Below are 24661 nucleotides of genomic sequence, written 5' to 3'. Positions count from 1 at the left end.
TAATGAATGTCTTGCTATTTTCACCAGTACATGTGTTTGTATACATACTGGAAGGATTAAGAGAACTGAAAATTAAGAGAACTGAAAACTTCAAAAGATAATTGGGTTTTGGTTCACATGTTCGTTGGAAGAAATGCTAATGAGGGTGCTTCTTTGCAAGCAGAATTGAACCCCCCTCCATCACGAAACACTACCCAGAATCATTTAGGTTTAAGAAAAGTTGTAGTGATTGACTATCGTTGACCCAAATTACATTTCAGGAATCTTTTAACCAGAGACCACAAACTCTCAAAATGCAGGTCACTGACAGCTTATATGATTGTAGAATTATTCCCAAAATGGACCCGAATGAAAATGTGGAATAATTCTTCTAGGCACAGCAGAAACAGCTCTTAATTTGTGTGGTTTGGGATGGCACACATGTGTGTCTCCCTCAGTGCCAGACCTCCTGTGTGAAATTCACCTCAGAGAGGAATCTTCATAAGGTGGCCGCTTCCTGCCGGAGCATGTTATAGCCCTGTGAAGCTTTGTAGTTGGCAAGTTCATCCTGAATCCATTTTTTCTATCATGTATAAATTGCCAAGAGGGATGATTAAGAGTGAGTGAGTGAGTGCACAATCACAAAAGAGGGAGTGGCGTCGGAGTTCAGGTGAGCTGAAACATTCTTGCTGCTCTGCACAGTGTCACCAGCAACACCGGTTCTTTTCACTCTGCCTCTTTCAACCTTTTTTCCTTTCCTTTCCGCCATTTCCGTGAGTGGACTTGCTGCACAGAGAGGTGAGTGTTCAATATGAGCATGTTTTTGTTTTGTTTTTTTAATTGCCTCTATCTAGGAAGTGCCTCGAATTCTGTGGAACTGAAGCAAGAAGAGAAGGAAGAGGGTGGGGGAAAATTGTAGAAGTTGAACAAGTGTAGGAGAAACTTGAGCACATGGAAGATATGAGTCTCATTTTCAGTCTGATCTCAGATCGTTCAGTCCCGGGCAGATAAAAAAGTTTTATTAGGTTACTGCAGCTTCCTTGCCTGGTTGCAAGAACATTTGTGACTGTTCCTGCTGTAACAAAGACCCAGAACTGTATCGTTCATTTGTTTCCTGATGCCAGAGAGATTTCTAAACAAATTTTTTTTTAAAAAAAGTCAGGCCTTCTGTTGTCACACAAGAACGACAAGCTTCCTTACCCAGACAACTGTGTTTTAGGTTGAATGGTGTGTGTTTCATGATTGGAGATTGCTAGAAGAAAAACTGTTCCAGGCAGAATTTTCCACATGGGTGTGTATCACCCACTCAGCTTTCTTTATGCAGTTAATCAAATGACTAATGCTTGCTCCAGCTAAGAGAATGCTAGAACCAACCTTCGCTTTCAGCCTGGCTGGGTTTACTGCCTTCCGATGTTACTCTATAAATAGGACACTGCAAATAAATAGCTCATGTGATGATCTCACATTGTTCAACCAAATAGATGTACTATAAAGCTTGAGAGGGTGAGCATAGGAAGCTGACAATTGGTCCATCTAGGTCAGTATGGTCTACAGCGACTGGTAGAGGCACCAGGATTTCGAAGAGGACTCTCTTCCAGCCCTACCTGGAGATGTCAGAGATTGAACCTGAGATGTTTTGAATGCAAAGCAGCCACTCTGTTGCTGAGCTGGGGGTCCTACCCCACCCCCAGCCTGAGGCAGAGGAGATCAGGATTCCTGGGCTTGCACCAACAGGGCATCTCCCATATGCCTAGAGTTCCCTTCCCTCTTATCTTTCCTCTTTCCCAAAGAGCTGCTATCATGGGGAGAGGTAGCTGGCGGGGGTCTGAAGCTGGTTGGGACCCATGGATTTCTGGTTGTGTGAGTGTATTGGGGGGGGGGGTTGAAGGAGCTAGGTATCTTTAGCATGGAAAAGAGGAGATGTGATAGCCATCTTCAGATATCTGAAGGGCTGCCGCACGGAAGAGGGAACAAGCTTGTTTTCTCCTGCTCTGGAGGGTAGGATTTGAAGCAATGTCTTCAAGTTACAAGAGAGGAGATTCTGAATAAACAACAGGAAGAACCTTTCTGACAGCAAGAACTGTTCGACAGTGACGGTCTCCCTCGGGGGGTTGTGGACTCTCCTTCCTTGAAGGTTTTTAAGCAGAGTTTGGATGGCCATCTGTCATGGATGTCTTAGCTGAGGTTCCCGCATTGCAGGGGAACTGGACTCGACGACCCTGGGGGTTCCTTCCAGCTCTACGATTCTAGGATTCTGTGTCTCTGTGTCACAAGAGAGTGGGAAGAATAAATGTTTTCCTCTCCAACTTTTATTCTCCTTTACTTTTAAAAATGTATCCCCACCCCATACAGAACTCAAAACTTAACCTTCCATAGGAACTGCATAGCTGGGCTGTTGTTTTGTCTAGCTAAAAGCTGGCAGAAGAGCAGCCTTTGCCAGCGTGGTGCTTTGGAATGCATCTCCCATAAGCTTGATGGGGGACATCAACTAACAGCATCTAAAGGCCGCCGGGTTGGCAAAGGTTGTGATGCAGACATAGACACCCACCCACCCACCCACCCCTGGATTTGGGTCCTCTTTACGGATTTATTTCTCAACCCAAGAGTCTGCCTGAAAACCTTCACAAAAGGTCTGCTAGATCTTCCACCTTGATATAGTTGGAGTGAGTCACCAAGAGTGCTTGCACATGTTCTACCCCACCCCGTCACAGCACCCAAAAATTGGCAGCCAAAACTGTGCCTGTGTCCCTATGTGCTTCACCAGCAATTTGTGGGTTTTCCGAAGGCAAAATTATCCTATTCGCCTTGTTTTCAAGGAGCTCCAGAAATTGTTCAGTTCAGTTAGAATTGATAGAACTATGAACATTTAGGACTCTGATGCCAAGGCATGGGCTTGAAGAACATGATGTAGCAGCTTTGCTAAAACAAGCATTTTGGTTTCCCTGTGAATGTGCCTGTCCTCAAACACTCTGCACTTCAATTGGGAGAAAGCTGCATTCACAGAGCTCAGTCGATGCTGGATTTTTGGCATCAGTGTCAGCCCTTGTGGAAAGATAACTGCCCAGGTAGGAGAAGTGATCGACACTTTCCAATGTTACACCATTGAGTTGGATTGGTGGCGCTGCAGAGGGGTTGTTTTGTGCTTTTTGGTACAGCACTTTGGTTTTTTGGATGTTGAGTGATAGGCCAAGCTTTCCGTAAGCTTCTGCAAAGAAATTTAGGATGGTTTGGAAGTCATCCTCTGAGTGTGCACGCACCAAGTTGTCATCAGCATACTGAACCTCTATGACAGAAGTTATGGTAACCTTACTCTTTGCTTTCAAAGACTGCTGCCTTCTCAAGAGTCTTTTGAGGTCTAAGACTTGTGCCCAGTAGTAAGGCCCTAATAGTGTCACCATATGAGTATAATGAATGCATTTAAATGCAAGGTGTTCATATTTCCACATGGCCCGTGCTGGCAAGATCACACAAGATGCCCTGGCCCGCACAGGAGAAGGCTGTGGTCTGACTCCTTTCCAAGCTGCTGTAAGCCTTTTAAAAAATTTGGTTGATGCTGGCATGGGAAGTGGGGGTGGGGAAAGCCACAGGGTTCCTGCATATGGTCCAGGGCTTTTAACATTGCCTTGGTAAGAACAAAGGACATGTGCTGAGGCAGATCTACAGTCAAGAGTCCTGGGAGCGTTGGGTGGAGGGTGTTGTACAATTTGTGACCCATCAAGGCAAGTCCAGCCCACCAGCCGTACAAAGGACTTAATAAACCTCTTGCTTTGGTCACTGCCTTCCTGGTTTTGCAAAAAGAGACAGGTTGCCATAGCACCAGGCAATCCACAGTGTGTACCTTGTAGGCTGTGCTCAGCTTTCTGGCTTGCAAGTGACGGAGGCCTGCCTCACATCTGTGTTTGATATGAAAGCTGCAAGTCATTGGTTCTCTGCAACTATTACAGGAAATGGTATTAAGTAGACAGTGTTTACTTTGGAGTGTTAAGGAAATTCTGTCTCTGTCCCTTTGTGGCTGCTGTGACATTAACGCTATAGCATTTTTCCAGCTATAAATCCCCTACAAAATCCATTTGTTTTGATTGTCAAATAATTTTAAATCCAAACATTTCCCAGAAAATGGATTGGAATCCTTCTGTCACCCTCAGTGTGGTGTAGTGGCCGGAGTGTCAGATTAGATACTCCCCACTCAGCCATCAACCCACTCAGCCCAGGCAACTGGATCTGGCTATTGGGCGAGTTATTTACCTCACCCATGGGCCTTTTTGACCAGTGGGCACAATTGCCATAGCTGCCAAGTTTTCCCTTTTCTCGCGAGGAAGCCTATTCAGCATAAGGAAAAATCCCTTTAAAAAAGGGATAACTTGGCAGCTATGACAATTGCCCATCTATCAATAACCTGATGACACCATGTTGGCAAGTGAAGGATTTTCCTTTGCCTATGTAGTTTGAAATCAAACCACATGGACAACAGCTGAGAAGTTTGCTCAGGGTGCAAGCAACCCTTTGGCAGTTAAGGTTGATATTATCATGGACTGTTGTTGTTTAGTCGTTTAGTCGTGTCCGACTCTTCGTGACCCCATGGACCATAGCACGCCAGGCACTCCTGTCTTCCACTGCCTCCTGCAGTTTGGTCAAACTCATGTTTGTACCTTCGAGAACACTGTCCAACCATCTTGTCCTCTGTCGTCCCCTTCTCCTAGTGCCCTCCATCTTTCCCAACATCATGGTCTTTTCCGGGGAGTCTTTTCTTCTCATGAGGTGGCCAAAGTATTGGAGCCTCAGCTTCACAATCTGTCCTTCCAGTGAGCACTCAGGGCTGATTTCCTTCAGAATGGATAGGTTTGATCTTCTTGCAGTCCATGGGACTCTCAAGTCTCCTCCAGCACCATAATTCAAAACCATCAATTCTTCGGCGATCAGCCTTCTTTATGGTCCAGCTCTCACTTCCATACATCACTACTGGGAAAACCATAGCTTTAACTATACGGACCTTTGTTGGCAAGGTGATGTCTCTGCTTTTTAAGATGCTGTCTAGGTTTGTCATTGCTTTTCTCCCAAGAAGCAGGCGTCTTTTAATTTCGTGACTGCTGTCACCATCTGCAGTGATCAAGGAGCCCAAGAAAGTAAAATCTCTCACTGCCTCCATTTCTTCCCCTTCTATTTGCCAGGAGGTGGTGGGACCAGTGGCCATGATCTTGGTTTTTTCATGTTTAGCTTCAGACCATATTTTGTGCTCTCCTCTTTCACCCTCATTAAAAGGTTCTTTAATTCCTCATGGACTATCATGGACTACAAATCCCAATATCCCTGATCGTTGGCCATGCTGATTGGGGATGATGGGAATCGGAGCCCAATAACATCAGAAATGCCACAGGTCCCCCACCCTTGCCACAATATGACCTAGTGGCATATTGAGATGTGATGCAACAGATATATGCCACATTTATCTTGCCACATATTACAGTCAAATTGACCACATATTACACACAAATGGAGGATGACTTGTTGCTGCTGGACTTCCTAGCATGTGAAAAATTCTTAAGCTGACTTTAAAAAGTTGAGGACTGAGAGCTCCCTATCCTACTACCCATGTTTTGCTCACCCAGGTATTTGTATAAATATGCACATTTCCTTGTTTCATCAATAATAATAATAACTAGTGTATTTCAGCCCGTTCAATAACGGGCGCTAGAACATCCTGGGGTTCGGAGAAGCGCTTGCGCAGCGCTTCTCCGAACCCTGGGACCTGTCCTTGCTGTCGGCGGCAGGGGGACAGGAACGGAGGAGGAGAAAGCGCTGCTTTCTCCTCCTCCGTACCTCTCCCGCAGCCACCGACAGCAAGGAGACATCCCAGGGTTCGGAGAAGCGCTTGCGCAGCGCTTCTCCGAACCCTGGGACCTGTCCTTGCTGTTGGCGGCAGGGGGACAGGAACCGAGGAGGAGAAAGCGCTGCTTTCTCCTCCTCCGTACCTCTCCCGCAGCCACCGACAGCAAGGAGACATCCCAGGGTTCGGAGAAGCGCTTGCGCAAGCGCTTCTCCGAACCCTGGGACCTGTCCTTGCTGTTGGCGGCAGGGGGACAGGAACCGAGGAGGAGAAAGCGCTGCTTTCTCCTCCTCCGTACCTCTCCCGCAGCCACCGACAGCAAGGAGACATCCCAGGGTTTGGAGAAGCGCTTGCGCAAGCGCTTCTCCGAACCCTGGGACCTGTCCTTGCTGTCCTTGCTGTTGGCGGCAGGGGGACAGGAACGGAGGAGGAGAAAGCGCTGCTTTCTCCTCCTCCGTACCTCTCCCGCAGCCGCCGACAGCAAGGAGACAGGGAGGGTTGTCCGCGAGGCGCCGGGCTCCTCAAGGGCGGCCAGGCTTTCCCCGTCGCCTACGGGAAACGTGGTCCCCTTGGTCCGCCGCCGCCGGGAAACGGGAAGTGACAGGAAGGAGACATTGCTGGACACACACGCGCTCTCTCTCTCCCCCCCCCCCGCCAACGCTCAGTCCGGCTGGGATCAGCGGTTGGCGGCCGCAGGGAAACGGTAGGTGGGGGGGAGAGCGCGCGCGCGTGTGTGTCCAGTCTCTGCTGTCCAATCCCTGTGTCCCTGGGGGACATGCGCAGTGACCCAGGGACACACGGGACAGCTTGGACGCAGGGACAACTTGGAAATTATTATATAGGATAATAATAATAATAATAATAATAATAATAATAATAATAATAATAATAATTTTTTATTTATACCCCGCCCTCCCCAGTCAAAACTGGGCTCAGGACGGCTAACACCAATAAAATTACAATAAGACATTAAAAAAGAAAACAATTAATTAAAATACAGATTGAAATACAATATTAAAATTTAAAATGCAGCCTCATTTTAAGTAGTCCATAAATCCAAACCACGAGGGAGGAAAACACAGGGGTCAGACTGAATCCAACCCAAAGGCCAGGTGGAACAGCTCTGTCTTGCAGGCCCTGCGGAAAGATGAGAAATCCTGCAGGGCCCTGGTCTCCTGTGAAAGAGCGTTCCATCAAATTGGGGCCAATACTGAAAAGGCCCTGGCCCTATCTTTTTAACAATGCACTTTAACAACCCACAATGTCTTTGGAGTTATCAGCAGTGCTTAAACATGAACAATCTGGATTTCTTAAGAAAGCTCCAAGCAGAAAGTTTAATAAGGGTAATGTCTCACCTAGACATTTCAATCATATGTGGGCGGGTCGCAAGCTAACTGTACTTCAAGGATACCGCTATGCCATGGGCAATTGGTTAGATGCTGACTTAACATTTCTCCTCCGTAGGGAAGAAAGAATGTGGTATGAGCTTGTACAGCAGCAGTTTCCTTAACTCATGTTTCAGTTTTTCCTTGACTCCACCCTGCCTGAGATTTCCCAGCGCCTATGAGCGGGTAGTGATTGTCAGATGTTGCTTCATTGTGAATCAATATTAAAATTGCGCTTCTAGGTCTACTGCAGAGCGTCGCTGTTCCCACGGCACAAGTCCTAGCCCTCCTCACACGGCTGTTTGCTTCCCATGGGAAGGTTAAGGCCGGGCAAACTTGGTGTACCATTGGAGCAAATTGGGTTTTTCTGAATGTAGTTTTCTCCAGCTCTTTGTCTCCTGCTGTCTCTGTTGGCTTCTGACGCACTTCTTTGTCTGGTTGGAAAACTGTATGGCTGATTCAGAAGTACAAGTTGTTCCACCGGTGAGGCCTATAACTCAGTGGTGTTTCCAGGAGAAGTGACTTAAGAATATTCCCCTGCAAAAAGCAGGCACTATGTCAAAATTTACCACATCAGAGCAAATGCTTCCAGACCAATGTAGAGATGGGTGAATCTGTCAACTTTGGTTTCTCTTAGCTTCTCATTTTTCCAGTCTTCTGTTGAGTCCTCACATTTCTACATCAGTTTGTAACAACAACAACAACCCATGTTATTATGAACATTCACTTGCATTTGAGTGTATTTTTTCCCTAATATAAATGTTTATATACAATTAGCCTAATAACACAAGCAATTTTCCATAATACAATGCCTTTTTGTATGTGATTTTCCACTAATATTTGCATTTTGAGAGACATTTTACCTCATTATATTCATTTCTGTCCACATTATTTGGCTGCAGAGCGACACTGCAAAATTTTGAGAAGTGCAGATTCTGAAGGATACGGTAGCTGCATTTCGGTTCTTGTTTTGGAAAGCCCAATTGAGGTCCAGCTTTAAATGAGCACTGAACAGAGACCCTAGCCTAACTTGTGAGCAAGATAGGGGGAAACGTCGCGTGTGTGATGTCATGTGTGACATAATATCATGACATTGGGAGGAGCTGGGGGGGGGCAAAAGGGTTGGGCCCCAAGGAGTTGGCGCTCCTGGAACTGTACAAAATTCCTTCTCCATTCCTAGCCCAGCCCTCTTTCTGTCATGGCAAATTTCCATATGAGCCATAATTTCCACAAGGGAATGCTTTCAAATTACCTTGTCCTAGATGGTGATATGGTAGAGTCACCACATGAGTAATGCACCACCTATGAAAATAGATGCTAAGGCCACAATCCAGTGCTGAATTAAGTGTGTTTTGGCCTGTTGAAATCAATGAACTTAAGCACCATTAACTACGAAGGCAAAGCAGTAGTTCTTTATAGGTAGGATTAGTTGGTATGGTAAATGTGTCTTTTCTGTTTCAGAACCAGCAATGGATGCCCTACAAGTTGCAAACACTACATTTGCGGTTGACGTTTTCAAGAAACTGGCTGAAATGGACAAAACTGCTAATATTATTTTTGCTCCCCTTTGCACTTCAACCTCACTGGCTCTTGCATATAAAGCTGCCAAGGGCGACACAGCAACCCAAATGAAACAGGTAGGGTTTCGCTTCCAACTTGGATGTAGGATAACACAGCACATACATTGAAAGAACATTCAAAGGGCATTCCCTCCCCCAAGAAGGGCATTCCCTCCCCCGTTTACAAAGGGTAGTAGCTCTGTGAGGACTAAACTACAGTTCCCAGAATTCTCTCTGTGTGTGCAAAACGTGCTTGTGTGTTATATTTAAAAACTTACATTTTCCCCTCAATAACATGAGACTACACAAAATTAAAAAAAAATTCCTTCCAGTAGCACCTTAGAGGCCAACTAAGTTTGTCATTGGTACGAGCTTTCGTGTGCATGCACACAAAAGCTCATACCAATGACAAACTTAGTTGGTCTCTAAGGTGCTACTGGAAGGAATTTTTTAATTTTGTTTCGACTACGCCAGACCAACACGGCTACCCACCTGTAATGAAAATACACACACACACACACACACACACACACACACACACACACACAATTGACCTAAGGTTGCACTAGATATTGCTTGTAAACATATTTGTGTGTTATATTTAAAAATGTACATTTTCCCCTTAATAACATGAGACCACACACACACACACACACGGCCTACGTTTGCATCAGATATTTGCTTGTAAACATATTTGGGGTGAAGAAGGGAGTTTGGAGAGCCCAAAATGTTATCTTAAATATTACCTATGTTGTTGCTGCTGTTTATAGTATTTGTTTTCCTCCTCCTCTGCTTCTGTTGTGGCGGCGCCACTTCTTCCTGCTGTCCCAGGCAGAGCGAACCCAACCAATCAAGAATCCTATGTGATGAGATCAGAATGGCCTGTAGCCAGGAACAAAGTATTAACTTTGCCCTAAATGAGTGTTGGGGAGGGAACCTTGCTGCAAAAGACTTCATCACTATTCTCAATCCCCCTGCAGTTGTTTGCAAAACACAGCTGGTACTTGTATGTTTCCTCCCAAGTGGCAAATAGCAGCTGGAGGTGGTATGATTTTCATCAGGAAAATGCAGCACCAGCTTAAGACGTTTTGCCGCCCGAGGCAAAGGGCAACATGATGCCTCCCCCATTCCACCTGCAGAAGTCAATGAGACGGACAGTGCTGCCAGTGGAACAGCATCATCCCACATACCTGAATGTGGGCTAGCTTAGAGAACACAGGCTGTGTTACATACACACGTTCCTCGGCATCTGTTACCATAGGCACCTGCCTCACTCTGCCTAATGATAGGGCCAGGCCTGGGAACCATAGCTGCCAAGTACCCCGTTTTCCCCGGGAAACCCCTGTTTTTACTTACCTTTTCCCGGTGATCCCCAGTATCACTTCGTCTCCCATTTTTCTCCGTTATTTTCTCCTGCTGGCGGCCATTTTTCTTTCTTTCTGATTTGCCCTTCTATGGGCACAAAAAATGGCCGCCGCCGGCTTCAAAAGTCAGATCTACACATGACCGGAAGTGCGTAGACGCGACTTCCAGTGTTGGCGGTGGCCACTTTTGGTGCCCACAAATGGGCGGGGCGACATCGGAAGTTGCATCGACGCACTTCCGGTCATGCGTAGCAGCTACTTTTGAAGCTGGCGGTGGCCATTTTTGGTGCCCATAGAAGGGCAAAGCGACACCGGAAGTTACGTCGATGCAACTTCCGGTGTCACACGGCTGCTGGTCCCGGATTCTGCAGTCCGGGACTTGGAAGGTAAGCTGGGAACATAGGTGCCAACTTGAACAAAATATTTGGGGTGGGGCATAGCTGTCAAGTTTTCCCTTTTCTTGCGAGGAAGCCTATTCAGCATAAGGGAATTTCCCTTTAAAAAAGGGAGAACTTGACAGCTATGGGGGGTGGGCTCCCCTGCCTGATGGCCCCTCTCCCCCTCCACATTTCTGTAGAGCACACTTTCCTCCACCATGGACAACTGAGAGCAGGTCTCCCCTTCCCTCCACCAGCCTGTTTCTATGCACCCTGCGTTATGTGTTACAGGATATTTGGCACAATTGTGGTTTCACATTAGTATTTTCAGAGATTCAGAATGGAAACAACGTTGAAATCTAAACTAATTTCTTAACAGGGCCTACATTTAGAAGATGTCAAAGATGTTCCTTTCGGATTCCAAACAATAACAACGGATGCTGCCAAACTTAGTTCTTTTTATCCTCTGAAAATGGTCAAGCGGCTCTTTGTAGAAAAATCCCTTAACCCCACTATGGTAAGCTGCTAAGAAATTCTAGCTGTTTCTGTCTGGGTGGGTCAACTGGTTGACTATGGTGGTTTAAATCTCACTGTAAATAGTGTTTCTACATGGCGACATTAATGCAATAATAATAATAATAATAATAATAATAATAATAATACCTGCACCTTATTCAAACATGTTCTGTACTTTTTTCTTGGTACAGCCTCCTTTGAAATTACAATAAACTTCTCTTTTTATAGTTTTATTGCACGAATTGCATTGTATTTTGCTTACAGATTTTCTTTTTGAAAAAATAAATATTTTATTGATTTTTTTTCAATATCATTCGAATAACAGCCACATTATAACAATGTCAATTTTATCCAATTAATACAATTGTTAAAGCCAATTATTTATATACCAAATTATACAATTTAGTTAAGGTGGCCTCCTCACATGTTAGATTTGATGGCTTACTCTTTGGTTTTTTATTTTATTTTATTTTCTGTGTTCCAAAAACTTAATAATTTCAATTACATCCCCTTCAAGAACATAATCCCTTAAACAACAGCTATAGTATTATGATTTCAATTCATGTTGATATATTAAGTAATTTATAAAGTTTCACGCAAGCTACTCAATCTGTAATCACTCTTTATTTCCCCTCCCCCATGATGTTGTCCCCACGATATAGTGTGTGTCCTTCATTCTTCCAAATGTTGATATTTCCCATCATGACTCGGGGGAAGCGGTTGTGTCGCAGTTTCCCAAAAGCCTCTGCGTCGCTTCACCCTGTGATTCGGGAACTTATTAGAGACCTATCCATTCCAACAAATAAACTGCCCTCGCCATCTCCCCCCCAACCTAGGACAAGCGATCTGATTCCAAACTGCCAATGATTAATAGGAAAACCTCAGACCTTGCAGATGGCAGACTCCTTTCCTCCTTCCAGCTGAAAATTTAGAGTCAATTACCCTTCCAGTTAGATTACATTCCGAATTGTCTCAGTCTCCTTCGCATTCCTTTGAAAATAATGGAGAGCGGGGTTGGTTTCATTCTATATTCCAACATAGTCCTTTCAAGGGGTAAACCTCCCTCCCTTTTTCTCTCTCTCCATTCCATTTCTCTCACACATGCAGTTCCAGTTTGATGTTAAATTTCATGTTATTAATCCAGTTTCTTCCAACCTCACTTTTTATATTATATTTTATCCTTGCATTTCGAGGAGGGTGGCCAAATCAGAAATGTAGAAGAAAAACTTGGAAAAAACAACAGTGGACTCCCCTCTCCCCCACCGTCTCTGGCACCAAATGTAACCTCATCTCAATTCCAACCTTTAAATCCTTGTATCCGAGATGTTCTGCAGTTTGTCGTCTCATTGCTTCTAGCACAAGCCCAATTAGCAGGATATCCTCTGCTTCAGGAACAGGATTGGAGGGGTCTTGGCAGTTGGAGTACTCTATGCATCCAGTGCATTTGCCTGCCCTCACAATACATAGGGAAGCGAGTGCCCAGACCACAGGGCAATCTGCGGGTGAAAGCACATTCCTCTCCCACCCAGAGAGGAATTCAAAGAATGAGTCCCCCCCCCATCATTCTTTGTTTATCTCTGTCTGTCTCTCCCTGCGATGTCGAGCGAGACCACCATTCCTGGCAGAAACAGGAAGCCCTTGCTTACAGATTTTCAATTCAAATTCCTACCCTTATTGGAATGCAATTAATACATTGCTGTTAGGCATCCTACCCAGTCCGTGATTTAACCACAAATATGACAGCTTGTGGGAATACACGGGTGGGGCTGTAGTCTAAACCACAGAGCCTAGGGCTTGCCGATCAGAAGCTCTGCAGTTCGAATCCCCGCGATGGGGTGAGCTCCTGCTCCTGCCAACCTAGCAGTTCGAAAGCACGTCAAAGTGCAAGTAGATAAATAGGTACTGCTCCAGCGGGAAGGTCAACGGCGTTTCTGAGTGCTGCTCTGGTTTGCCAGAAGTGGCTTAGTCATGTTGGCCACATGACCCGGAAGCTGTACGCTGGCTCCCTCGGCCAATAACGCGAGATGAGTGCCGCAACCCCAGAGTCATCCACGACTGGACCTAATGGTCAGGGGTCCCTTTACCTTTACCTTTATGGCAGCTTGTGCTAATCCAAGAATATTTTTGAACTTCGATTGGAGCCTAATTTCCCACTTTATACTGTAGATCAGCATATGATCCTTGGATGAAAGGCAGTACAGGTGGCAACCATTTTTTGATGTGCAGTTGCTGACACATGGATCCTTTTGGACCCAGAAGAAGGCAAAATGAGGGTGGATCAGGGTGTGTGTGTGTGTGTGTAACTGGGCATAATGGGGGTGGAGTGGGGTTAGAATGGGGGCAGAGCATAAGGGGGTGTAATACAGTGTGTTTATACACACTCCACTGACGCATGTGGGGACCGGAAACAGAACTCTTGCACGAAATGGTTGCAGCTTGTATATAAATGAATAAATATATCTTATCTCCTGACTGGGGCTCAGCAGGGCAGAATGGAGTGACAAATCTGCTGTTGTATCCAAAAACATGCTAATTGTCCCAGCCTGCTCAGACAGAGAGAAGGTGGTTCTTGAATACAGTCCCCCCCCTGCACATTACAATTGATGTTTAAATCACACATATTTTTTTTGTTAAGGGGGATCGCCTTAAGTTATGTGTGCTTGTATCCTACACCGGATTGAAATGCATACCGTGTTTCTCATATTATAAGACATGTCTTATATTTATTTTTTCCTCAAAAAAACACACTATGGCTTATTTTCAAGGGATGTCTTATTTTTTTCCTCCTCCTCCTGCCGCGGCCGGCATTGCTGCTGTGCCTATCACTATGTCTTATTTTCGGGGTATGGCTTATATTCCTTGAATGCTTAAAAATCCTGCTATGGCTTATTTTATGGGTATGTCTTAAAATATGAGAAACAGGGTAATGGGGTGGAATTCAACTTTGTTGAATGCACAGGCACTATTGTGTGGGCTGGCCAACTCTCTCCTGGCAACACATCCCCAGCTGGGATTGGGTAACTGGCAGAGGTAGGTGGCTACCTCCAGGTGTCCAGCCTGGGGGGGGAGGTGTATACAGGCTGTACTGCTGGAAGCTGTATGGGATGGGGGGGAGCGGACATTGCAGCTTGCCAGGTGGAGCAAACCCCCACTCTCTTCCTCCTGTGTGCTGCTCATCAGTGATTGGGGAAAAGCTCCACATGCAGCAGAAGAAAAATGGTTATACAACATTCACTTTCTTGAAATGATGTCAGTGCCACCGGTCCCTGTTAGGAAGTTTGGTTCAGCATTACGCATTAGAACTTAACTTGGCTCCTCGTGCCTTTCAGGAGTTTGTAAGTTCTGTGAAAAGACCCTTCCCATCGGAATTGGAACTAGTGGACTTCAAAGAGAAAACAGAAGACACCAGACTGCAAATCAACAAATCTGTTTCTGATCTTACTGATGGTAAGCGTATCTTAACAGAGTGCTCGGTTCAAAATCCTTAAACACAGAGGTGAACTCCAATGAACAAACTCATTGAATCAGGAGTGCCCCTCAAAGTGGAGCTCACCATAGGTCAAATATTAAAATGGCACTTTCTACTTTGCCAGGGACCTTCAGAGGAAGTTCTCATACCCTCCAACATTCCTCCAACAAAAATAGGGACGTCTTGTCCAATAATAATAATAATAATAATAATAATAATAATAATAATATTTAGTATTTAAACCCCACCCGTCTGACAAGGTTGCCCCAACCACCCTGGGTGGCTTCCAACATATATAAAAACATAATAAAACATTAAATATTAAAACACTTCACTATACAGGGCTGCCTTCAGATATCTTCTAAAGGTTGTAAAGTTACTTATCTGCTTGGCTTGGGGGTCACATACCATGCCCTCCAACATTTCTCCTATGTAAGGAAAAGTGGGACATTCCAGGGTCAAATCAGAATTTGGGATCGCTTCTGTAAATCCAGGACTGTACTTTGGAAATAGGGACACTTGGAGGGTCTGACTTCTTTCCCTTGCTCCATATTTTATTAAGTCCCAGCAATGGCTCTTTCATTTCCCCATCAACGCACTTCCACCCCTGAACTCCTTTTCTCCACAGCATTCAGAAACCCTTGGCAGATTGGAGTCGTCACACAATTGCACTTCACACCTGGCCCTCTCATGAGGATCTTCCTCCTGTTCTGACCCCTCTGCATGTTGCTAGCTTGGTCCTTCCCTTCTTCTCCATAATATATGAGGGCCTGGTTTGTCCTTTTGTCCTCTTTGATCATTTTAAGCAGCAAAAGCACCCAAAACCTGGCAAGACCACAAAGAGGAAAAGCTCTCCTCCTGGGTGCTGTGATAAAATTGCAGTTTAAAGTCCCCTAATATAGGTCTAGGGACGCGGGTGGCGCTGTGGTCTAAACCACTGGGCCTCTTGGGCTTGCTGATCAGAAGGTTGGCGGTTCGAATCCCTGCGACGGGGTGAGCTCCCATTGCTTGGTTCCGGCTCCTACACACCTAGCAGTTCGAAAGCATGTCAAAGTGCAAGTAGATAAATAGGTACCCTGTTTCTCACATTTTAAGGCATCCCCATAAAATAAGCCATAGCAGGATTTTAAGCATTCAAGGAATATAAGCCATACCCCGAAAATAAGACATAGTGATAGGAGCAGCAGCAATGCCGGCCGCGGCAGGAGGAGGAGGAAAAAAATAAGACATCCCTTGAAAATAAGCCATAGTGTGTTTTTTTGAGGAAAAAATAAATATAAGACGTGTCTTATAATATGAGAAACACGGTACCACTCCGGCGGGAAGGTAAACGGCATTTCTGTGTGCTGCTCTGGTTTCGCCAGAAGCGGCTTAGTCATGCTGGCCGCATGACCCGGAAAAACTGTCTGTGGACAAACGCCAGCTCCCTCAGCCAGTAAAGCAGGATGAGTGCCACAACCCCAGAGTCATCTGCGACTGGACTTAACTGTCAGGGGTCCTTTACCTTTACCTTTAATAATAGGTCTGGTTGATGGAGGGCCATTGGGTACATCCCAGATGCATGTGAAGTTATTCTGTGAATGCAGAGGCCAAGGATAATATATTGCATTGAAATGTTTTAAACTTTTTTTTTTAAAGCCAGCAAATCCAATCCTGACTCCATTAGAGTTGAAGTAAAATCTCCCCAGTAGTTTAGGTGAAGTTGTGTGAGCTGCTGGTGTCACTTCATTTAACTCCCAACTGATCAGTAACGCCTCATGCAGCTGATGAAGTGATCTCTACTTCATGATTGTTTCTTAAGCCGTAATATATTTGTTAAATCCTTAAGGTGCCTCAAGGCTCTGTTGTTCTTGCTGCAACAGACTCAGGGCTCCTCCAGATGACTTGTCCTGATTTGCTTGCACAAAGCTTACATGAAGGTTAGATATCTAAGGCTGTTCACTTGAAGCCTTAACCACTGCATGATGTTTTTGTATTGAGTGCCCCCATGTGGCAAGAACATAGAAATAACACTCAAACATCCTTTTTGTGGAGGTACCTCATGGCTGAGGCCATGTGTGTGCTTGTTTGCAAGCAAACATTGCAGACTAAACTAAATGTGATTTCATTCATCCAGTTAGCGATTGCATGAATGGGCTCTCATTTATAAGTGTCAATAGCAGGTGTCCTGTTAGGGCAAAAGTATGAGTGCATGCATATTTTTTCCTAAAAAGGCAATTAACAGTCTGGAAACAGGCTAATTCTTCTTCCCCTAGCACTGCATCCCTGATCAAGTTTGCACGCTCTCTCTCTCTCTCTCTCTCCCCCCCCCACACACACACTTCTTTTTTTTAAAAAAGAGATGGAAGATCTACCTTCCATAGGCCGGCAAGAAATCAATTTGCCTATTTTATGACATGAAGTTGACACTTTAAGAATCTAGGCCAGGGAAAGTCAAGATAGTGTCCTCCAGATGTTGTTGGACTACAACTCCCATCAGCCCCAGCTAGAATGGCCAGTGGTCAAGGATGATGGGAGTTGAAGTCCAGCAACATCTGGAAGTCACCACGTTGGTTTTTCCTCATTGATTATTCTGGAAATTGTTGATTTGCAATTATCCTAAAGTGTTAACTTTGGCTGGATCATGCCCTGTACCTGTGACATTTTTTTGGGGGGGGGATACTCTTCTAATGAAGTATTATTACCAATGCATCTGCAGGTAAAATGGAGAACATTTTGATTGAGGGGACTGTCAATGACCAGACAAAGATCCTCTTGATAAATGCTGCCTATTTTGTCACCAACTGGATGAAGAGATTTCCTGAGGCGCAAACTAAGGAATGTCCTTTTAGGATAAACAAGGTATGGAAGAAAGCATTCCCCCCTTATACAATGGTATATGATTTATCAGATAGAACCCGTATTCAAAGCAGAAATTAAATATTACACGAAAGTCCCCGACTTCCTTCTGAGCTTTTAAAGCAGTCTTTGATCCTATTCACACCACCCAATTCAAGCAGTGCTCTATGGCAACATGATTAGAAGACATAGAGATATTTATAATGCAGTTAAAGCTGATTGACCAAAGGATGACCACTTAGCATGTTGCAGTTGATGGTGTAGCAGAGAGATGTTTTGGGGTCATGCCAATTGAGCTGTAATTTATTTACATAGATACCATGACTAAGTAACCACTTTTTCATCACCCAGTTGGTTAATGATTCTCCACCAGCTCTCCTCCCTTCCTTTCTGATCCTGGATTCCTGGAAACATAGGAATTAACATACTTGTTTGCATGGCAATAACTGATCAGACACTGGGAAGAACAGGCTGGCACAATGAGCCATTCAGCAGGCTGTTTCAGAAGGAGTTGGACTCTCCTTCATTAGAGGGTTTAAAACATAGGGCAGCCCCCCTCCACTAGAGATGCTGTACTAGTGGAGTGGCTACATTGTCACTTCCAACTCTATGATTTGAAAGAAAAGTTTTTTGTTCACAAAGCATCACATTGCTTAAAGTTCTGTCAGAAATCCCAGAAAGCCAGTGAGACGTCTGTGTTCTTTAAAAGCATTTCCCCAAACCTTGACTTAAGCCAGGCACCCCCAAACTTCGTCCCTCCAGATGTTTTGGCCTACAACTCCCACGATCTCTAGCTAACAGGACCAGTGGTAGGGGAAGATGGGAATTGTAGTCCAAAACATCTGAAGGGACGAAGTTTGGGGATGCCTGAAAGCTGTACAGTGGTGCCTTGGTTTGCAACCATTTTGGATTACAATCATTTTGGATTACACGTCAAACCCTGAAGTATGTGTCACTTTTTTTGGATTACAACCCATTTTTTTGGAGGCCCCATTGGCGAAAGTGCGCCTTGGGTTACAACCTGTTTTGGTTTACAACCAGACCTCCAGAACAGATTATGGTTGTAAACCACAGTATCACTGTAATCCTAAAGTGTTGGTGGTATAAATTATTGAGGTGGTTCTAACTGCCTCATTTTTTATTTTATTTTAAGGGATTATGACTTTACCCCCCGCCCCTTACCCCTCTCAGCTGGAAGAAGTGGGAAGGAAATGAGAACAAGGGTTTTAGACATATGAAAACCATATCTAAATTTTATCCCAGTTGGGGGCGGATCAGGATACTGGGAGACTCATCCTTTGGATCCCAGCTGCATCCTAGCACACTTCTCTTTTGACCTTACTGACATAGGACCTCCTTCTTCAGCATCAGAAAGGATCACCTGATATGGTTCCCAAGATGCTCTCCTGACCTGCCCCTAACCCAGAACAACTTATATATTGAATAGAGCATGTCTTCCTCTCTCCCCTTGTTTCCAATGTGAGAGGGAAAAGGTTAAAAAAGTAATGCCCCCCCCGCTGGAAATGGATGAAAGAATGCAGACTGTCCCTCCATCCTCAGTTGTGCCATGCTGGTGAGAAACTGGCAGGGCATTGGGTAAGAGAGTTTGACAGCCTTCATAATTCCCACCACCTTAGGACTGCCCCCTAGGCAACCATAGGATTGCACCGTTAAAGGGTTGTCTCATAAGCATTCATAAGCAGTGATACATTTTGTTGTTGTTGTTTAGTCGTTTAGTCGTGTCCGACTCTTCGTGACCCCATGGACCATAGCACGCCAGGCACTCCTGTCTTGCACTGCCTCCCGCAGTTTGGTCAAACTCATGTTCGTAGCTTCGAGAACACTGTCCAACCATCTTGTCCTCTGTCGTCCCCTTCTCCTAGTGCCCTCAATCTTTCCCAACATCAGGGTCTTTTCCAAGGATTCTTCTCTTCTCATGAGGTGGCCAAAGTATTGGAGCCTCAGCTTCACGATCTGTCCTTCCAGGGAGCACTCAGGGCTGATTTCCTTAAGAATGGATAGGTTTGATCTTCTAGCAGTCCATGGGACTCTCAAGAGTCTCCTCCAGCACCATAATTCAAAAGCATCAATTCTTCGACGATCAGCCTTCTTTATGGTCCAGCTCTCACTTCCATACATCACTACTGGGAAAACCATAGCTTTAACTATACGGACCTTTGTCGGCAAAGTGATGTCTCTGCTTTTTAAGATGCTGTCTAGGTTTGTCATTGCTTTTCTCCCAAGAAGCAGGCGTCTTTTAATTTCGTGACTGCTGTCACCATCTGCAGTGATCAAGGAGCCCAAGAAAGTAAAATCTCTCACTGCCTCCATTTCTTCCCCTTCTATTTGCCAGGAGGTGATGGGACCAGTGGCCATGATCTTGGTTTTTTTGATGTTGAGCTTCAGACCATATTTTGCGCTCTCCTCTTTCACCCTCATTAAAAGGTTCTTTAATTCCTCCTCGCTTTCTGCCATCAAGGTTGTGTCATCTGCATATCTGAGGTTGTTGATATTTCTTCCGGCAATCTTAATTCCAATCTTAATTCTTAACTCCATGGACAAAGACAACAGTGATACATTTTACCTAGTGGTAAACCTTGCCTGGAAACTGTCTGAGAACTCATTCTCCAGGCACATTTCTGATGCAGGAAGGCGAATGTGAACATGCTCAACGGGGATCCTCAGCTACATCCACAATGAGCGTTCGAGCAAATTCGTTTTTTTATTTTTTGTCCATTCTTAATAGACGGAAACCAAGCCAGTGCAGATGATGAACTTGGAAGCTACGTTTTGCCTTGGCTACGTGAACGATTTAAAAGTCAAGATTCTGGAGCTGCCCTGTCATAACAAGCACATGAGCATGCTCATCTTGCTGCCCAAAGACATTGAGGATGATAGCACTGGACTCGAACAGGTAGAAAACCCTTTTGAAAGCCCTCTTTGACAGCTCAAGTAAGATCTACACCTTGGTCACACTCACCCTTGAGTGCATCATAATGGTCCATTGAGAAGGGAGCAAATAATAATATGTATGTCTCCAAATTGCCCTGGGTCAGGCTGCCCGGAGTCATCCAGGACTGTAAGGGGTCGAGGTATTGGGCAGGAAAGCTACAGGGGTCTGCTTCACCAGTGTGTTCCCTACAGGGAAGCCACTCATTCCTGACCATATGCTCCATTAGGGTTTTATTTTATTTTTTTAATTATATTTATTTGCGTTTTCAATTTAGTATTTCCATTCATGTCATCATCTTACATCATAGTCAACATCCAGAAATACAAAGAGAAAAAAAATACAAAAAAACCAGAAATTACAGAAAGAGAAAAAGAGAAAAGAGAAAAGAAAAAACAATGCAAAAATGCAAAAAACACACAAAGAAGAAAAACAATAATAAAAAACAATCTAATATTCATAACCCTATTATAATTTTGGATGTGAGGGCGATCTGGCTGCGACATCTGTCACCCCATTGATCGCCAGGGTTGATTCGGCTGATCTGGCTGGCTAGGCGGGTGTCCCCTTCCTCCCTCACCGCTCCATGTGCGTCCCTCCCGAAGCTGCGCGCTCGGTGGAAGAGGACGACCTTCCCAGATAGAAGGAGTGTACCGTTCTTCGGTCAAGGGTATACGATAGCTGCGCTCCCCTGCTAGAACCTCCAAACAAGGTCCATTAGGGTTTTAAAAGCGCCAATTAAACATTAGCCCTCGGCCCCTAGGAGTTGGCTCCTATGGTGGGTAGTCCCTGGGTTGGGCCAGCACATGGGAAGTGGGGCCGTGCACATCTCTGGTAACTAGTGTTATTCCTTTAGTGATGCTAAAATGTTGCACCAATGCAACAGGTGATAATTGCCATCTCAAAGTGTAACATAGTGATTGTTCACAGGGGCAGAAGGGTGTGTGTGGCCAGCATTGCTCAGACCTGCATAAGTTGTGGCTTACCAAGCCGAATGAACCCCTTCTTCTTTATATTGTGGCTTGCCAAGGTGTTTGACAACCCCACTCTTTTTGCAGCCCCAACCAGCCAGCCATACCAGGTTCCCTGAACCTCCCATAAATGGCCGATGGGCTGCATCCAACTTTGGAAGCCACAAGTTGTACAAGTCTGCCATAGACGTGGATAGCCACCTGTCATGGATGCTTTAGCTGTCTGAGATTCCTGTATTGCAGGGGGTTGGACCAGATGACCCTTGGGTCCCTTCTGACTCATATGATTCTATTATTCTAACCATATCCTAATTGCTTGCTTGTATGGGACCCAGGTGGCGCTGTGGTTAAACCACTGAGCCTAGGGCTTGCTGATTAGAAGGTCGGCGGTTCGAATCCTTGTGATGGGGTGAGCTCCCGTTGCTTGGTCCCAGCTCCTGCCAACCTAGCAGTTCGAAAGCACGTCAAAATGCAAGTAGATAAATAGGAACCGCTACAGCGGGAAGGTAAACGGCGTTTCCATGTGCTGCTCTGGTTTGCCAGAAGCAGCTTTGTCATGCTGGCCACATGACCTGGAAGCTATACGCTGGCTCCCTCAGCCAATAATGCGAGATGAGCGCACAACCCCAGAGTCGGTCACGACTGGACCTAATGGTCAGGGGTCCCTTTACCTTTACCTTTTTATGGTGCCATAAGCGGGTTGTGCCCTTATGGCACCCTTATGGCCACCCGGACAGCATTGCAAGATGGATTTACGTTTGTACTCTTGCATAAGAAACTGCTGTAGCATTGTTGCACATGGTTCCAGCTATGTATCTGTAAGATATTAGACAGCTCTGTTGCAGTTTATTGTGGCAACTAATGGGCTGGCTGGCTAACAGAGCACTGTGACCACTGATACTCTAATTCACTTGCTGTCTCGCCTTATGTCTTTAGCTTGAGAAGGAACTCACCCCCGAGAAGCTAATACAATGGACAAATCCAAGTGTGATGGCAAACACGAAAGTCAATGTGTTTCTTCCCAAGTTCAAAGTGGATGGGGAATATGATTTCAAGCCAATTTTAGAAAGTCTTGGCATGACCAACATGTTTGATGAGAGTGCATCAGATTTCTCTGAAATGTCGGAGACCAAAGGGGTAGTTTTGTCTCAGGTCATCCACAAAGTCTCTCTGGAAGTCGTTGAAGAAGGGGCAGAGTCCCTAGACGTACCAGGGTACCGGATCCTGCAACACAAAGATGAATTTAATGCCGATCATCCGTTTTTCTTCTTCTTCCGGCACACCAAAACTCGCAATATTGTTTTTGCTGGCAGATTCTGTTCTCCTTAAATGGAAAAAAGCAATTAACCAGAAGCCTGATTTATATATTTCTATCACAACAATTTTCCTGCAAACCTTTGAAAGCTGAGTATGAAGTATTGAAAAGGTAATCTAAGTTGTGTCATATTTTGAGTAGGCTGTACAACTTACTTTCTATATGAAGTTATTACTCAAAGCAGAATTGACAATATGCACTTTCCAGAGGCAGCAATTAACACAGCATGTAACTTTATATTATGTCTCCAAAATAATGTGGTTAATTTCTTACTCATGTACAGTAATTAATTATTTTTCTGGAATTTTGGGCCTTGGGAAATACTTGTAGCATCTCCTTGGATGTAAAAAAAACCAAACCCCAATGGATGTAAAATACCAGTATGTTACCGGAATCATTGACATCTTAATTTTATATGGCCTTTGATTTGATGCTGTTTTCTGCCTGTGGGGAAAGAGAGTTGTTCTAAAATCGAAATCCAGTTATTATTGTGGGATTGAACCAAATTCAAGTTGAATACAGTAAAAATGTATGTTTTCTTCTTTTGTTAACCCCCTTCCTGCTGCCTGTGTTTGGTCATCAAGATTACCTTAAATCATTCCAAATAAAGCATTGCAGAAACTGAGTGTCTTCTCTTATTGCTAAAGATAAATGCTTTATGTAGGAATAAGTGTCAACCTTCACCTAGGGCCCAGCCCTACCATTAGGCAGAGGGAAGGAGGTGTCTCAGCAGTGATGGGTAGACAGAGTTGTGTGTGCCAGTCAGTCTATGCTGCACCCTATTTTCATCTTTTGTCCTCAGGAACAGTGGAGGGTGTTGAAATACAATTCAGCTGCCAGCTTGGTCAGCTTTTGTACATGGCATGGGGAGGAGTGGCCATCTTGTATTTTGCCTCAGGCAGCAAAATTTCTTTGGCTGGCCCTGCCTTTTCCTCATAAAATCTGGCCTCAGATACCAGGAGAGAAGGGAATTTAATCAGCAACACTGTTTGCTATATAGGAAATGAAAAGTAAGGTCCAAAATATTGTTTTTAATGGAGCAATCAAATGTATGTTAATTCTCAATGTGTTCCATGAGGCAGTTCGAAAGCACATCAAAGTGCAAGTAGATAAATAGGGACCGTTCCGGCGGGAAGGTAAACGGCGTTTCTGTGCACTGCTCTGGTTCGCCAGAAGCAGCTTTGTCATGCTGGCCACATGACCCGGAAAAACTGCCTGCAGACAAACATCGGCTTCCTCAGCCAGTAAAGTCAGATGAGCGCCGCAACCCCAGAGTCGTTTGCAATTGGACCTAACGGTCAGGGGCCCCTTTACCTTTACCTTTACTGGCTAGGGATCCAATTAGATCTCATATAACCGCTGTTTTAAGGCATCTGCACTGGTTGCCAGTTGATTTCTGGGCATAATCCAGATACCCACATTAGTGTTTAGGGTCCTAAATGACTCAGGTCCCAAATATCTGAAAGACCACCTCCTTCCCTACAGACCCTCTTAGGTGTTGAGATTGACAGAGAGGGGCACTCTTAGTAGTTCCTCTGGCCTCAGAGGCTTGGAGGTGGCAGCAGCCCAGGAGAGGGCATTTTCTTTGGCAGCCCTATGGAACTGTCTCCTCACAGAGGTGTGTCTGGCACCTTCATTATACAGCTTCCAGAGAATGTGGAAGATACACCTTTTTACCCTGGCTTTTGACACTTGAGGTGTATATTTTTAGAATATCTATCTATCTATCTATCTATCTATCTATCTATCTATCTATCTATCTCTATCTATCTATCTATCTATCTATCTATCTATCTATCTATCTATCATCTATCTATCTATCATCTATCTATCTATCATCTATCTATCTATCATCTATCTGTTTTTAATATGTTTTAGTGTTGTAACCAACCCTGGGACCTTGGGGTGAAAAGCAGGCAATAATTAAGTGAATATAATTTCAAATCAAACTCAGCTAACTTTGCAATAGAGTTGGTTTATGTATTCAAGACTTCAAGTGTTGAGAAATCAAGTGATGTACATACATGTGTGAACCACACCCTAGAGAGAGAAGGAAGTTGCTTTTAGAAACTGAAGTCTACACAAGTTTTCTTGTCTCTCAGTTCATGGGGCTG

General features: G+C 44.7%; 1 protein-coding gene across 1 annotated transcript; it reads left to right on the top strand.

Annotated features, from left to right (window-relative positions):
* Positions 1–633: 633 nt before the first annotated feature.
* SERPINB5 (serpin family B member 5) lies at positions 634–23172 on the top strand. Its single transcript, XM_035125943.2, has 7 exons — positions 634–777; positions 8650–8825; positions 10868–11005; positions 14334–14451; positions 17172–17314; positions 20058–20225; positions 22169–23172. Exons 2-7 carry the CDS (start codon positions 8658–8660, stop codon positions 22559–22561), a joined length of 1128 nt encoding a protein of 375 aa, XP_034981834.1. The 5' UTR covers positions 634–777; positions 8650–8657; the 3' UTR covers positions 22562–23172.
* Positions 23173–24661: the final 1489 nt, after the last annotated feature.

Source organism: Zootoca vivipara, chromosome 8 (assembly GCF_963506605.1).
Source record: "Zootoca vivipara chromosome 8, rZooViv1.1, whole genome shotgun sequence".
NCBI lineage: Eukaryota > Metazoa > Chordata > Lepidosauria > Squamata > Lacertidae > Zootoca > Zootoca vivipara.
The sequence above is the reverse complement of the archived record's forward strand: the minus strand, read 5'-3'. Positions and strand labels throughout refer to the sequence as shown.